At 42.9% G+C, this 14226-nt stretch overlaps 1 protein-coding gene across 2 annotated transcripts in view; it reads right to left on the bottom strand.

The window, feature by feature from the left end:
* The window catches only part of Tlk1 (tousled like kinase 1), a 116769-nt gene extending 105893 nt beyond the window's left edge, over positions 1-10876 (bottom strand). Inside the window, exon 1 of one of the 2 annotated variants that reach the window (XM_042694050.1) lies at positions 10609-10876. In XM_042694050.1, coding sequence (XP_042549984.1) covers positions 10609-10747 — 139 coding nt within the window. In that variant the 5' untranslated portion in view covers positions 10748-10876. The remainder of the gene's footprint in view (positions 1-10608) is intronic. The other variant, XM_042694052.1, reaches the window with a different exon arrangement.
* Between the last annotated feature and the right edge of the window lie 3350 nt (positions 10877-14226).

Raw genomic sequence — 14226 nt, 5'->3', positions numbered from 1 at the left:
GTGGATGCTAAAGCCAAAATGCAAGGAAATATGACAAAGTAAAAAGGACTAGAGAAACAAAGGACTTCCACTCATTTTGTTGTATCATTGCTAAATGACCCCATGTTCTTGACCACATATATGGTATAAGTATGCACACATCTGAGGGAAGCTAGGAGGAGGACACAGAATCAGAGGGAAACAGGAAAACATACAACATAGGGGCCTATCAGCTGCACTGGACACTGATGAAAATGAACTAAGCAACTCAAAGGCAGCGATGGGAGGGAGGGAATGAGAGGGAATGAGGAAACAGCTTACACTAAGCAAAAGGAAAGAAATGTAAATATCACCCCATGTGGAAGAAATAGTTGTATTGTCAAAGCTCATAGAAGTCACAAACTTTATAGACCATGATAATGATAATTTGTCTTATGAAGGTTAAAATGTGCTTGTGACTTTAAATACAAAAGGTGAGTGCGGCCACGTACACTGTAATCCATAATCCCACCTACTCAGGAGGCAGAGATGGGAGGATCAAGGTCTAACATCACCCTTGACAAAAAGTTGGTGAGATTCTGTCTCAACTAACAAGTCTGGCTGGTAATATATACCTGTAACCCTGACTGTGGGGAGGCCATAAATAGGAAGCTCACAGATGGAAAGCCAGACCCCCAGCAAAAAGCTGACATTGCCTAAAAAATAAAGCAAAAGAGGGTTGGGTGTGTGGTTCAAGTTGTGGTATATCTGCCTCACAGATGCAAGGACTGAGGTCAAACCCAGTACCACCACCACCAACAAAAATTGAAGAATGGTTAGCTAATTGATTATAGTACACCCATTCAATTAAATAGCACTCACCTAGCCCTGCTAGTCTGAGTGTTCTTGAGTCCTTACTTTACTTAACCGGTACCTCAATGTCCTCATCTGCAAAACGAGGATAAAAGTAGGACTTACTCCCAGAAGCAAATGATTTCCAGAAGCAAATGAGTTAACTATTTACACAGAGGCTATTATGGTTCCTTCACATGTCAGTTATGTACTGTTTAAGTAAACGAAATTATTTTAAAAGTACACGAAGTAGACTAAACTGCCTAATTACACTGATAACCACAAAAATATGTTCAGGAAAAAGGAAAAACTTTTTTTAAGCAGCACAGACCATTCATTAAAAAAAAAAAAAGCAATAAGTCTCATCCAATAGTATTAATCTGATTAGTTTCACATAAACCTCCCTGACCTTAATGCAAATAGGAAATCATGAATTCACACAATGTATCACATTTAAAGACACCAGCACTTTTGCCAGACAAAGCTTAAGAATTTAAATCTAAAAATTCTTGTCGTTTCCTCCATTTAATTAGTTCCCAAAGAAAGGCATAAATTGTAAGCATAGCCAACTCAGTAATCCATATAACATAAAGAAGAACAAATATCACAAGTCATTCTAAAAAGCCACTCATATTTACTTGACTTTCTAATAAATCTTAAGAATATAATCACTTTAAATACAGGAATAACTTGCTTTCTTGAAATTCACAATATTTCATACCTAATAAGGAAGCAGAATTGGGTGGATTTAAGTCAAGATTTACAACCTACCACCTGAATTCACTGTGAATATCTTTACAAGTTACCAATGGATTTTTTTTAAAGCAATGAACTAAAACTACTTTTAAAAATACTTCTTACAGATGAGCTAGATTTCATATCAAACCTACTTTTCTCTACCATGCTAAACTAGGTAAGAGTTAAAAAAGATGTCACATATCCATACCATCAATCTTGTTCACAGCCTAATGCACTGGGTTATAAAGCCTCAACAACACTGGATTGCTTCTATATCAACAATGGAAAATTCTTGGTTCAAATTCTAATGTTTGTTTGCTACAGCCCCGTGGGCTTATAAGGCCAAAATATTAAGATAAATGGAACTCCAAATCAGATTACCAAATATGAAAATACTACTGTATTGCTAACATCTTCCATACAGTGACTCAAGTTTTAAAAAACTGAAATATAAGATTTGCACACCTGGTACAGCTTTCTAAATTAGGTGCTTGTTTGCCTGTTTGTTGAATCTTACCCATAAACATCGGGTCAAAAAATTTAAACAAAGTTTAGAACAAAAGCAAGACCTGGTGACACATGTCCATAATCCCAGTTACTCAGGAGGCCTGCCCTAGAAATAGTGAGAACCTATTTCAAAAACAAAACCAGTATGCTTGTTGACACCTCTAACTCCAGCTACTTGGCAGGGCAGCAGTAGGATTTCAAAGTTCAAGTCTAGTCTGGCAAAGTTAATGAGAGACCATACCTGAGGGTGGAAAAGAAGGAAAAAGACCAGAGGCATGGTCCAAGTGGTGGAGAACTTGCCTAGCAAGCAAAACAGGTACAGACAATCCAAATTTGTAAAGTAAAATGTTAAAAAAAAAACAAAACTAAAGTTACTGAAAATAATTCATGTTAGGCAATATACCCTAGTGATTAAATACAGAGACTTGCTTCAAACCCCAGCCTAGCATAGGCTAGGTAACACTGAGCTTCAGGCTTTTTATCTGTAAAATGATAATAAGTGAATATATCTCACTGGGTTATGAAATTAAATGAATCAACATACAAATTCAATAAATTTTAGCTATAATTTTTACTGCTATCCCTATTATCCTCTAAAATATAATTTACCAAAGAATAAAACAAGCACTTCTTGGATTTACAATGTGTGTGTGGAGATGGGGAGGGAGAATGGAGAGACAGACCTGCACCAAAACTTTCAGCTGAGTGCTAATTATGTTTTAAGATATCCTATTATGCATTGAAAATATGGAATTGAAAGGTCTCAATTCAAGAACTTTCTGTCTAGTGGTAATATAAATCAAACTATAAATCAAACTATGTAATAGCATGATGAAAGTGCAGTGGGAATAAGACAATCCTAAGGAACACTAAGAACACAGAAAGCTAACAGGTGACAGACACAGGAAATATTTTCAGAGGAGCAATTATCTAGTTATTTTACTTTAGAATATCACATGGTTTTACATCACTTAGTTTTAAACATATTCATAAGTGTTTTAGTAGGTAGATCATTTTTAAAACACAACCACCTACTAGTGGTTACCATGCTCATAATGATGTCTTCTCTCTTTTCTTTCTTTTCTTTTTTTTGGAGACAGGGTCTTACTGTATAACTCAAGCTGGTCTGGAACTTACTAGGTAATCCAAACTTGCCTTGATCTTCTAATCCTCCTGTCTCAGCCTCTCAAAAGACTATGGTTACAAGTATGTTCCACCAAGCTCAGCTCATCATAATAATTTGTGAATTTATAAGCTGGAAGAAGATACTTAACTGCCTCTGATCGCTGCCTGGCAGCGCCACCCTCCCCCCCACTCCCACACACACCGGCCACCTACCCCTACACACACATTTGTAAGAAGAAAACAGGCTGCAAAAGGTAACAGAAAACCTACTATCCTGGGACTTACAATACTGAGTTTTGCTTGCAACACTCTTACAGCGAAAGCTTAGGCAAACTAAACTTCCTCATGGTAAATAAATCTGTGCTAGAACCCTCCAGCAATATAACCTTTATCTTATGAAAATGAAGCAGAGGGGCAACTTGCCTATGGTCACACAGTAACTAACAGCAAAGCAGAGGCCACACTAAGCCTGCAACTACTTTCTCATCTATACCATACCACCCCTCCCTTACTTTAAAACTACACTAATTATTCTAAGACCCTTAGAAAGGATGAACGAGAAATGAAGTTTATGAAACAAAATGACTTATCTCTATTGCTTGTATACAGAAAATAGACTATAAACGGAAATGCAACAAGGCCATGAATTCTCAACCTGGGGTATCACTGTCTCTATTAAATTGGCCTTAATAAAGTTATGAGAATGTATGTCTAATTTCACAGCATCTAAATATTCAATTCATGAGACTGTTTCATACAAAATTAAAATATGAATTTTTACAAGCAATGATAAATATTACAAGAGTAATTCATGCGACAAATTAGGAATTAAAATTCTTTATTTTATATCCAAATTATAATTACAGTGTGTGTGTGTGTGTGTGTGTGTGTGTGTGTGTGTGTGTGTGTGTGTGTGTGTGTGCTGAGGCTTGAGCCTGGGCACTGTCCCTGCATTTTTTTGCTCAAAGCTAGGGCTTTACCACTTAAGCCACAGTTCTACTTTCAGATTTTTGGTGATTAATTGGAGATAAGAGTCTTATGGCTTTTCCTACTTCAAACTGCAATCCTTAGATCTCAGCCTCCTGAAGAGCTAGAATTACAAGTGTGAGCTACCAGCATCCAGCTTAATGTGCATTTTTGTGGAGAAGGAAGGGCGGTCCTAAGGTTTGAACTCAGCCAGGGCTTGATCCCTGAGCTTCTTTGCTAAAGGATAGCACTCTACCACTTATATCAAAGCGCCACTTCCAGCTTTTTCAGAGTAGTTTATTAGAGATTGAGAGTCTCATGGATTGTCCTGCCTAGGCTGGCTTCAACCAGTGATCCTCAGATCTCTGCCTCCTGAATAGCTAGGATTACAGGCGTGAGCCACTAGCGTCCATCTTAATGTACATGTTTAACTCAAGAGATAAACTTATACACTGTCCCTTTATGTTTCTGTTTTTTGGACTCTAGCTTTAAAACAGAACATCTCAAGCATATTACTTTCAAAATCATAAGCAATTACAAATAAAAGACTACATAGACCATGTTGATAGCTTCTCTTTCAAAATTGAAAATTAGACCCCTTCCACAGTATTCCAAAATGCTGTACTCACATCACTCCAATAAACTGTACCATAAAAACAGCCTTTGATTCCCTGAAATGTTCTCAAAACTTATTATATTTCACAGGGAATTTAGCAACATTTCAGGAAGATTGATCTCATCAACTCCAAAAAATACAGAAGAATCCTCAGAGTTGAAAAGCACAATAAGAATGCATAAAGTCTACAACAGTGTCAAACTATTGACTTGACAAAATATCCAAAAATGCTAATAGATATACAAGTATACAGTTTAACAATATTCAGAGATTTCAAAGGAATCATAGAATATTTACATTTTTAAACTAGATGGAAGTTTAAAGTCGCTCAATCCAATCATTCCAATATATGAATTCACGGAATCCAAGTCCACTTTCCCTCAAAATTCTCTCTATAATGTACTTTAAATTCTTACAGCTAAATACTTTTTATTGCTGGACAGGTCTATACAGTTCTTACATTCTTTTCAAAACACTATACTAAACTCAATCTACATCCCTAATTCACCTGCTTGTCTGCTTCCTAAAACAATCAGTCTACTGTCTTCTATTTATGCTTATCTGAAGACCATCAGTGTCTCTCAACATTTGGTCTCTTCCATAGGCTAAATATATGGTCCATAGGATTCTTGTTATTCCTAGAGACACTTTTCAAGAACAAAGTAGTTCCATATGGCAAGTAACCTGTTCTAAAAACACTGCCACTTGTTGACTTTTTGGACAGTATCTGAAAAGGCTGTTATCTACTACTGCCTTTAAAACTCCATTATCTCCTTCATATGAGGTATCATTTATGTATTTCATTCAATCAAAATACATCACTAATAATAGTCTGAACGAGGTGGCCTTACTCTTGTAATCCCAGCTACTCCAGGGGGGTCATGGTTCAAGGCCCGCCCAGTTAAAAAGTTAGAGAAACATCCACTTCAACAAACAAGCTGGGCACGATAGTTGCACACCTGTAACCCCAGGTATTCAGGATGAAGCCTGAAGTCCCAAGCCAACTGGGCAAAAATCTAGAGACCCCACACAGAAAATAATTAAAGAGTTGGGGGTATGACTCAAGTGGTAAAGCAGTTGCTAAGAAAGCATGTGGCATTGAATTTAAACTCCAGGAATATGTGTGTATTCATAGTGTGTGTGTTTATATAATGATAGAATGGAAATAGAAACAAAATCCTGCCTTCTTCTCATAAACCAATATTAAGAATGATTTCCAATAATATAAAATACAACTAATTGGGGCTGGGAAGGTGGCTCAGTGGTAGAGCGCTTGCCTTGCATGCATGAGGCCCTGGGTTCGATTCCTCAGCACCACATAAGCAAAAAGAAAAAAAAAGCCGGAAGTGGCGCTGTGGCTCAAGTGGTAGAGCGCTAGCCTTGAGCTGAAGAGCTGAGGGACAGCGCCCAGGCCCAGAGTTCAGGCCCCACGACCGGACCCAAAAAAAAAAAAAAAAAAAAAAAAAATACAACTAATTACACCAATTGCACTAAACTTTTGTTTCGGAACATACTCTCATAAAAATGTTATTGAAATATGATCAGCTTATTACTTTTATAATGCTTTCAAAATATTTTTTTCATTTTGTTGGTACCAAGGATGGAACTCAAGGTCTTGTCCTTGCTAAACAGGTGCTCTACCACTTGAGCTATGCCCCAGTACTTTTTGCTTGACTTATTTTTCAACCAGTCTTGCAGCATCACCATCCTCACACCTATGCCTCCAGAGCAGCTGGAATTAAAAGGCTTATTTGCTGAAATGTTCTTTCTCCTTCCCCCCACCCCCAAACCCCAGGCTGGTCTTTAAGGATTATCCTCCCAATCCCCATCTCCAGAGAGTAGCTTGGATTTTAGACATGAGTCACAATGCTCTGCAAAATTCTCAATTTCTAATATAGCAAAAATGAATAAATACAACCAACATATACAAAATCTCTTGGGGGTCCTCAATATTAATGAGGGTTCTGAGACCAAAATGGTTAAAACTTACACCCTATTTCTCATGAACTGATTTCCCAGACCTTTGTCCTGAAAATGTTACTCCACTCATGTGCTAGAATTCTTAAAACACACAATCCAGTCCTTCTCTATCTAGTGATTCAAGAAATTAGAGACTTGCAGGAGGATCTGGGGCATTTTTACTTTCAACATCTCCCTACAGGCACGCAATCATAAGTCAAACACTTCATCTAAGGAATGAAGTTCTCAAGTATGGGAACAGACAGCAATAGTTTAGTTGTACTGTGATGCCATCTTTTGGAATAAAATATTTCCACTATTTACAGAAAGGTAAAAACAAGCATTTATAACTGACAAGATGAAACTGGGAAGAAAGTGCAAGTGATTTGTGTAATCAATTAGAAGAATACCCCATTCAGAAAGTGCCCATATACTAACATGCAAAAGAAAAAATAAAAAGAAACAAATCCACTGCTTATCTAGCTAATGTGACGCTAAGTTCCTAGACTTCAACAGAGTAAAACTAACCTTACCAGAAAACTTAGCTCCCCCCACCCCTTAATATAGGACTATAGAAGGCAAATGGTGTGGAGATTAGAGGTTCACAAGATCCAACAGAAACACTCAAGCTATACTGCCAAGGTCCTCTAAAACTTCAAGGTTAATAAAGAAGAAGCCTAGGAGCCCAGAGTACTGGGTACTATATTTATCATATGGTACTATATTTACCATATAAATTCCTACATTCTAATAGATTCCTAAATCTCATATTTAAAGCCATATTTTATTTGCAAATCAAATTATAAATATGATCATAGCAATTAAGCAACAAAGGGAGGAAGAGAGCCAAACCAAAATATACAACATTAAAAATAATGGGCTCAGGGGCTGGGAATGTGGCTAGTGGTAGAGTGCTTGCCTAGCATGCATGAAACCCTGGGTTCCATTCCTCAGTACCATAAACAGAAAAGGCTGGAAGTGGCACTGTGACTCAAGTGGTAGAGTGTTAGCCTTGAGCACAGAAAGGCTCAGGGACAGAGCCCAAGCCCTGAATTCAAGACTCACGACCAGCAAAAAATAAATAAATAAAATAATGAGCTTAGGTCAATTCCTAGCACTGTAAGTAGATATAAATAAATAACACATCATAGCTCTCCCCTCACCAATCAAAACTACAATCACAGACTTGTTTTATTCAAGTATGTCAAAACTTGAATAAGCTCAAAGAAAGAAACTTTTACTAACACTTCAAGGCAGATCTTTAACTCATCTTCAATGTTAAATTTGCTTAAGAGGAGTTTATAATAAACGTTTATATATGTTAAAACTTAAGCTTTTTATACTGTATTTTAAACTGCCTCAGTTTTTTTCAAGAAACTAGGTCTGTTCTTTGATTCCCATATTCATTACATTAAGTTCTTATTAGCAGTTACCTAAAGCCAAAGGATCTCTCCAACTTCAACATATTAACACACCTACCTATAAAAGGTGATAACCACTTGTTAAAATAAAAACTGAGGTTCCACTCAACTAGAAACACCTCTAGTTTGATACTTGGAGCTTCTTATGTACAATTCCTGTTAGCATTAGTGAAATCTGAGAATACAACTCCAAACCTGAAAATACATACCCCTTGAGGATTAACATGGTTTTAGCTTACATGCTGCTTGGTCAAAAAGAAATATCCCACTTGGACACAGAAGGACTGGTGTGAAGCTGTGAGTGTAGCTCAGTGGCCTAGTGTTTGCTGAGTTCCATCCCAATACAATACACACACACACACACACCCCAAAACATCCCCACCTTTTAAAAAAAGCAACTTGTGTGAAGTAAAACTTCCATAAAAGCATGTCCTATTATTTCATGAATTAACAGACACCACCACTACGAGTTAACAAAAAAAAAAAATCTATTGTAAACTAAAACTGCTGGAAAAATAATTCTGGATATTTGAAGAGTCAAGTTTAATTATCCAAAGTTTAATTAGCAAAGCTTTTAAGCTATGAAAAACTCAATTTAGAACTTGGGGCTCCCAAATTCTCAATACTGAACAAATGTGAAGAGGTGAACAATTCAATTCCTCAGTATCCAGGATAGGTCTGACTCACAGTGATGGGCTTAATAAATACTTGAGAAAGGAATGTGAAAGATCAGAAAGGATAGTCTTTCAAAAAATAAAATGGCCCTTAACTCATAACCTACGGTACGACTAAATCTTACTAAATCTACGGACAAAAGTAAAAATATGCTAACAGCAGCAACTGATTTGTTTACAAAATACATTTTAAAATATTCAGCAATTTTCAAGTGGCAGAAAATTCATCAGATGTACTTAATCTGAGTGACTGAACATATAAGCTGTTTTCTTCTAATAAGGGAACCTCCAGCGTTGGGGGTGGGATGAAAGGGGAAATGTCTGTCAATGACGCTAGCGTGGTTAATGGATGCCATAAATCAAACCTTTCCATGAATTTTCTAGAGGATATTCATGCCAATCTTTGAGCCTATTGTCACTTTCACACATGATCACAGGAACAAAATGACAAAGAATGCTCTGCCTGAACCACTGGATTCAGGGCACAAAACACTTGATTAACAATTGGCCAGGCTCTGAATAGTACACATCCAACATACTATTTTCAAAACCAATGAATCCCACCGATTCCTACATAAATCGAAACTCTAAATTTCAGCAAAAGATTCACTAGACTGTTGGACTTTCTCACGTTTTCTGGTCTTGTTTTTTCTGAAACGTGCCTAGATAATCTTTCAAGACAACTGGGAGTGAAAAACCCATGTACCAACTGCTGATGAATACCATGACGCATTTTCTCAGACAAAAGGGCGTTAGAAGAGATCCAATGCACATTTCTTCTTCCCCTGTAAGCCGAGTGTTCTCCCAAATTCCTTTTTCTGTCGTATACTTAAAAGTTAAATACAGCCAAGTTGAAATTGTAGTCGAAAGCACTCCGGTGCCTCACTAGCTAGCTGTGTAACTGCTACATCTGGTGGTGGCACACTTGCCTGCAAGCAGCCAGAAAACTTAGAAAACAATTGTCATCGATCTGGTGCATGTTTGCAGAAACCTTCCCGCAGCTATTTCCCACAAAACCCACCACCGCATCAAAGAACAAGAAGCAGCAGCAGCCTACTGGCACCGGCGAAGACAACGCGCACCGACACGCAGGAGGGACAGGAGGCGATGGCGAAGGAGAGAAAGTTGCCACCATCTGGAGGGGTGGTTCCAACAGCCAGCCCACGAGTCCGCCTGCCGTTTGAATTGCGCTAGGGGGCCACGCTGGGAACCAATTCTGCCTAGATCCCTTTCCCAGGACAGCGATCCCCGCAATACCGGGGCTACCGTACAATCCTCCGGGTTCCCGGCAGCCCACCTCGCCGCGCGAGGCCCGCCTCCGGGGGAGGAGTGCGCGGGGAAGGGGAGGGGGCTCGGCGAGGAGAGGAGAGCTCCGACTGGAGCCCGAGCCCAACCGAGACCAGAGGCCGGGAGGTTAAGAGGGCTGAGCGGAGTGACAAATGGAGAGAAAGGGGGCTCAGTCCGGGAGGGAAGGGAAGGCTACCCACCCTCGCAGCACGGAGGGGGAGCCCCCCGCGTCTGTGCGCCTCGCCCGGTCCCCACCGGCGCGCACCCATCGTCCGTCCCCTCCGCCACCCGTGATCCACCAAGCCAGCGAGCGCAGCACCTCCCCGGGGCCCGCGGCCTCGAGTCCCCCGCGCCACCCTCCCCGCCGCCCCCAGCCAGCCGGGGTCGGGGCCGGCGAGGGGCGAGGGGCGCGGGGGCGCGGGGTCGCGACGCGGAAAGGAGGGAGGAGGAAGGGACGCAGGCCCGGGAACCGGAACGCGAGCGGGAGCGGCGCCGTGGCGCTTACCTTCCCGGGGCCTCCCGGATGGCGGCGTGTGATTCAGCAGGGACCTGGCCGCCGCCGCCGAGCCCGGGGTTGGAGACGTGGAGAGCTGGGACCAAGATGGCGGCCCCTCCAAACTTCCACTGCTACTTTGGACACTCATCAAGCTACTTTCTGGGAACCCGACTCCCCCCCTGCGACGGCAGCGGCGGCAACGGCACGGGCACCCGCCTCCGTCATGGCGGGGGCCGCGCTGAGGGCGAGCGAGGGAGCGAGGGCTGGGCGGGGGGAGTCAAGGGGATGGGGGAGGAAGCCGAGCAGAGGGGACGTGGGGAGGGCCGAGGTGAGGGAGCGAGAGGGGCCGGGGAGGAGGGAAGGGGGGAGCCGCGAGAGAGCGGGCGGGCGCGCCGGGGAGGAGGCGGAGGGAGGGAGCGCGGCGGCGGCGGAGGCGTCGAGGGGGCGCCCGCCGGGGTCGGGGTCGGAGCCGGAGCCGGAGCCGGGACGCGGGCGGAGCGCGGGCTGTGCCGGCCGCTGGGGAGACTTCCGCGGGCGGAACCTGCCGGCACCTCTGCAGTGCGTCGGCCCCCGGCGTCGCCCGGGTGGCGGCGGCGGCGGCGGCGCTGGCGGCGGCGGGCGGTGGGTGGCGGCTGAGGCGGCGAGGTAACCTCTGCATCAGTTACAGGCGGCGGCGGCGTCACGCGCCGCCTGTGCAAACACTATCGCGAGGCTCCTGCGCCTCCGGTAGCTGCGGCGGCGGCGGCCACAGCCACAGGAGCAGGCGCGCAAGGATGGGGGGTAGGGGGGGTGACGAGGCCCCTGGCGGGAGAGGGGAGGGGAAGGGAGGGGAGGGAGCGAGGCGGGGAGGCGCGGAGCCCGGGGTCGGCGGACTCGCGTGCGCGGAGCCGTCTCCCGCGCCGGCCGGAGGGAGGCGCGCCCCCGCCCGCTCGCGCCCCCGCCGCGCCGCGCCGCCCCGGCTCCCGCGCCGCGGCCACCTGACTCTCCCCCCAGCCCACCCCCTCACCCCCGCGGAAGCGCGCCGGGCTCGGGACGCACGCCCCGGCCGCGGAGGAGGCGGCCGCTCTCGGCCGGCCCGCGCGTCTCCGGAGTTCGACGTGAGCCTTTCTCAAAATGGAACTGAAAAGTTGTGAGTCGCGTCTTTCTCGCCCTTCTTCGGCGCCGTGCGAGGAAGACGAAGAAGAAGAAGAGAAGACCTGTGTGCGCCTCCCCAGCTCCTGAAAATAAGAGGGAGGGGCTGGACGCAGAACTTGGCGTTGAAAATGAGTGTGTAGTACCAGAATGGAAGGACACTCCGGGTGGTGTAGACTGTGAGCGTGCCACAGCCTTTGTCTTAACGGTGAGTGGGAAAGCTAAGTAGCAAATTTCAATTACTCAATTCACATTTTTTTTTAAGGTGTTCATCTTGGAGAAAAGGGTACAGGCTTCTAGAAAATTCCAACTTGCTTCCAGTGCTGATGTTGAGTCCTGACTACAAAATCCCCAAAGCAAATTACAGCATTTGTTCAAATTTATACTGTGTACCTTCCTACACACCCACCCACGTCCACACATCAGCATAGGCCATATTGTACGTAAAAGATCAGCCTATACAAGTTGTCATGTCGAAAAACGAACTTAACAACTTGGGTGGGGGGTGGAGGGAGTATGGGAAGGGATGGGAAGGGGAAACAACGAGGAAGTAACAATGCTTGATAAGAAATGTACTCGTTATCTTGCCCATGTAATTGTAACTCCTCTGTACGGTATTCTCACAATAAAAAAAGAAAAAAAAAGAAATGTACTCATTACCTTGCTCATGTGATTGTAACCTCTCTGTACATTATTTTCACAATAAAAACTTATTTAAAAATTTTTTTAAAAAGATCAGCCTAATAGTTCAGGAAAACACAACAGGTTATTATTAGTTGGAAAAAAACAATGGAATAGAACACTAAGAAGATTATGATATAAAGCAACTGTACAGACATAAGGAAATGGTATGATTACCAGGGGGACCAAAATGTCATTTCTATTTATTTTTATGACTTTGCATTTTTCATAGTAATGTTTTCTTCAGATAAACTATGATACTGGAATAGAAACTTGGTTATCTGAAGAAGTAATTTTAGTTTGGTGCTTCAAATTTTATTCTTCAAACTTGGGAGGGATCTCAAATTTAACAGCTTTGCTGAGGTATAATTGACATAGTAAGCTGCACATATTTAAAGTAGACCATTTGATAACTTTAATGTGTTTACAGCTCTGAAACCATTTCTATACCCTTCCAAGTTTCCTCTGCCCCTTTGTAGTTCCTCCTCACCCACTCCCAAACTCAGGTACCCACAGATTGCCTTCTGTTGTTACAGAGTGTTTTGCATTTTTAATTTTAAGATAAATGGAAGTATATTATGTGATTTCTTTTATCTGTGTTTTTCAGTTCAACCGTTTTTTAAAAATGATTCATCCATATTGTGGTATTTATCCATTATCCTTTTTTTTACTGCCTAGTAGTATTCCATTAAAGGAATGTGCCACACTTTATCCCTTTAACTGTTGATGGACATTTGCATTTTTCTTCTTCTTGGCTGTTATGAATAATGCTCCTATGAGCATGCCTGTGAAAGTCTTTGTGTGGATATGTGCTTTTTATTCTTTTTTTTTTTTTTTATGTGCTAGGGATGGAACCCAGCCTCCTCTCCTATGTATGGTGTACCACTGCAAATGTACCATCCCAAAGAGGCTGTACCACTGAGCTACATCTCCAGCCCATCTTTCTGTACTTTTTTTTTCTTTTTGTCCGTCATGGGACTTGAACTTGGTGTCTGGCACTGTCCCTGACTCTTCTCAAGGCTAGCATTCCCTGGTTAATTGTTGATAAGAGTCTAACGGACTTTCCTGCCTGGGCTGGCTTTGAACTGAGGTCATCAGATCTCACTTTCTGCACTTTATTTTTTTAACCTAAGTTTTGTTTTTTGTGTTTGTTCGTTTGTTTTTTGGTCGGTCATGGACCCTGAACTCTGGGTCTGGGTGCTGCCCCTCAGCTCTTCAGCTCAAGGCTAGCACTCTACCACTTGAGCCACAGCACCACTTCTGGCTTTTTCTGCTTATGTGGTGCTAAGGAATTGAACCCAGGGCCTCATGCATGCAAGGCATGCACTCTACCACTGAGCCACCTTACCAGCCCCACTTTTGCACTTTTAACAGTAAGTGGAATCTGCAGATTGTGGTGACAAGGGCATAGGATAGGAAAGCAGTTAGGAGACGGCAGTGGGTGGGAGGAGAGTATACTATTTTTCTGGGGTTTGAATTTGAGACCTTGTACTTGCTAGGCGAGCATTCTACCACATGAGCCATGTTTTGCTGCAGTTATTTTTCTTTTTTCTTTTTTTTTTTTGTCGGTCGTGGGACTTGAATTCTGGGCCTGGGCGCTGTCCCTCAGCTCTTCAGCTCAAGGCGAGCACTCTACCATTTGAGCCACAGTGCCACTTCCGGTTTTCTGGTGGTTTATTGGAGATAGGAGTCTCACGGTCTCTCCTGCCCGGGCTGGCTTTGAACCGTGATCCTCAGATCTCAGCCTCCTGAGTAGCTAGGATTACAGGCGTGAGCCACCAGCGCCCGGCGCTGCAGTTATTTTTCTAAAAAGGT

This window comes from Dipodomys spectabilis, unplaced genomic scaffold (assembly GCF_019054845.1).
Source record: "Dipodomys spectabilis isolate Male_0828 unplaced genomic scaffold, ASM1905484v1 ptg000174l, whole genome shotgun sequence".
Classification (NCBI taxonomy): Eukaryota; Metazoa; Chordata; class Mammalia; order Rodentia; family Heteromyidae; genus Dipodomys; species Dipodomys spectabilis.
Note: the sequence above shows the minus strand (reverse complement) of the source record. Positions and strands in the feature narration are given on the sequence as shown.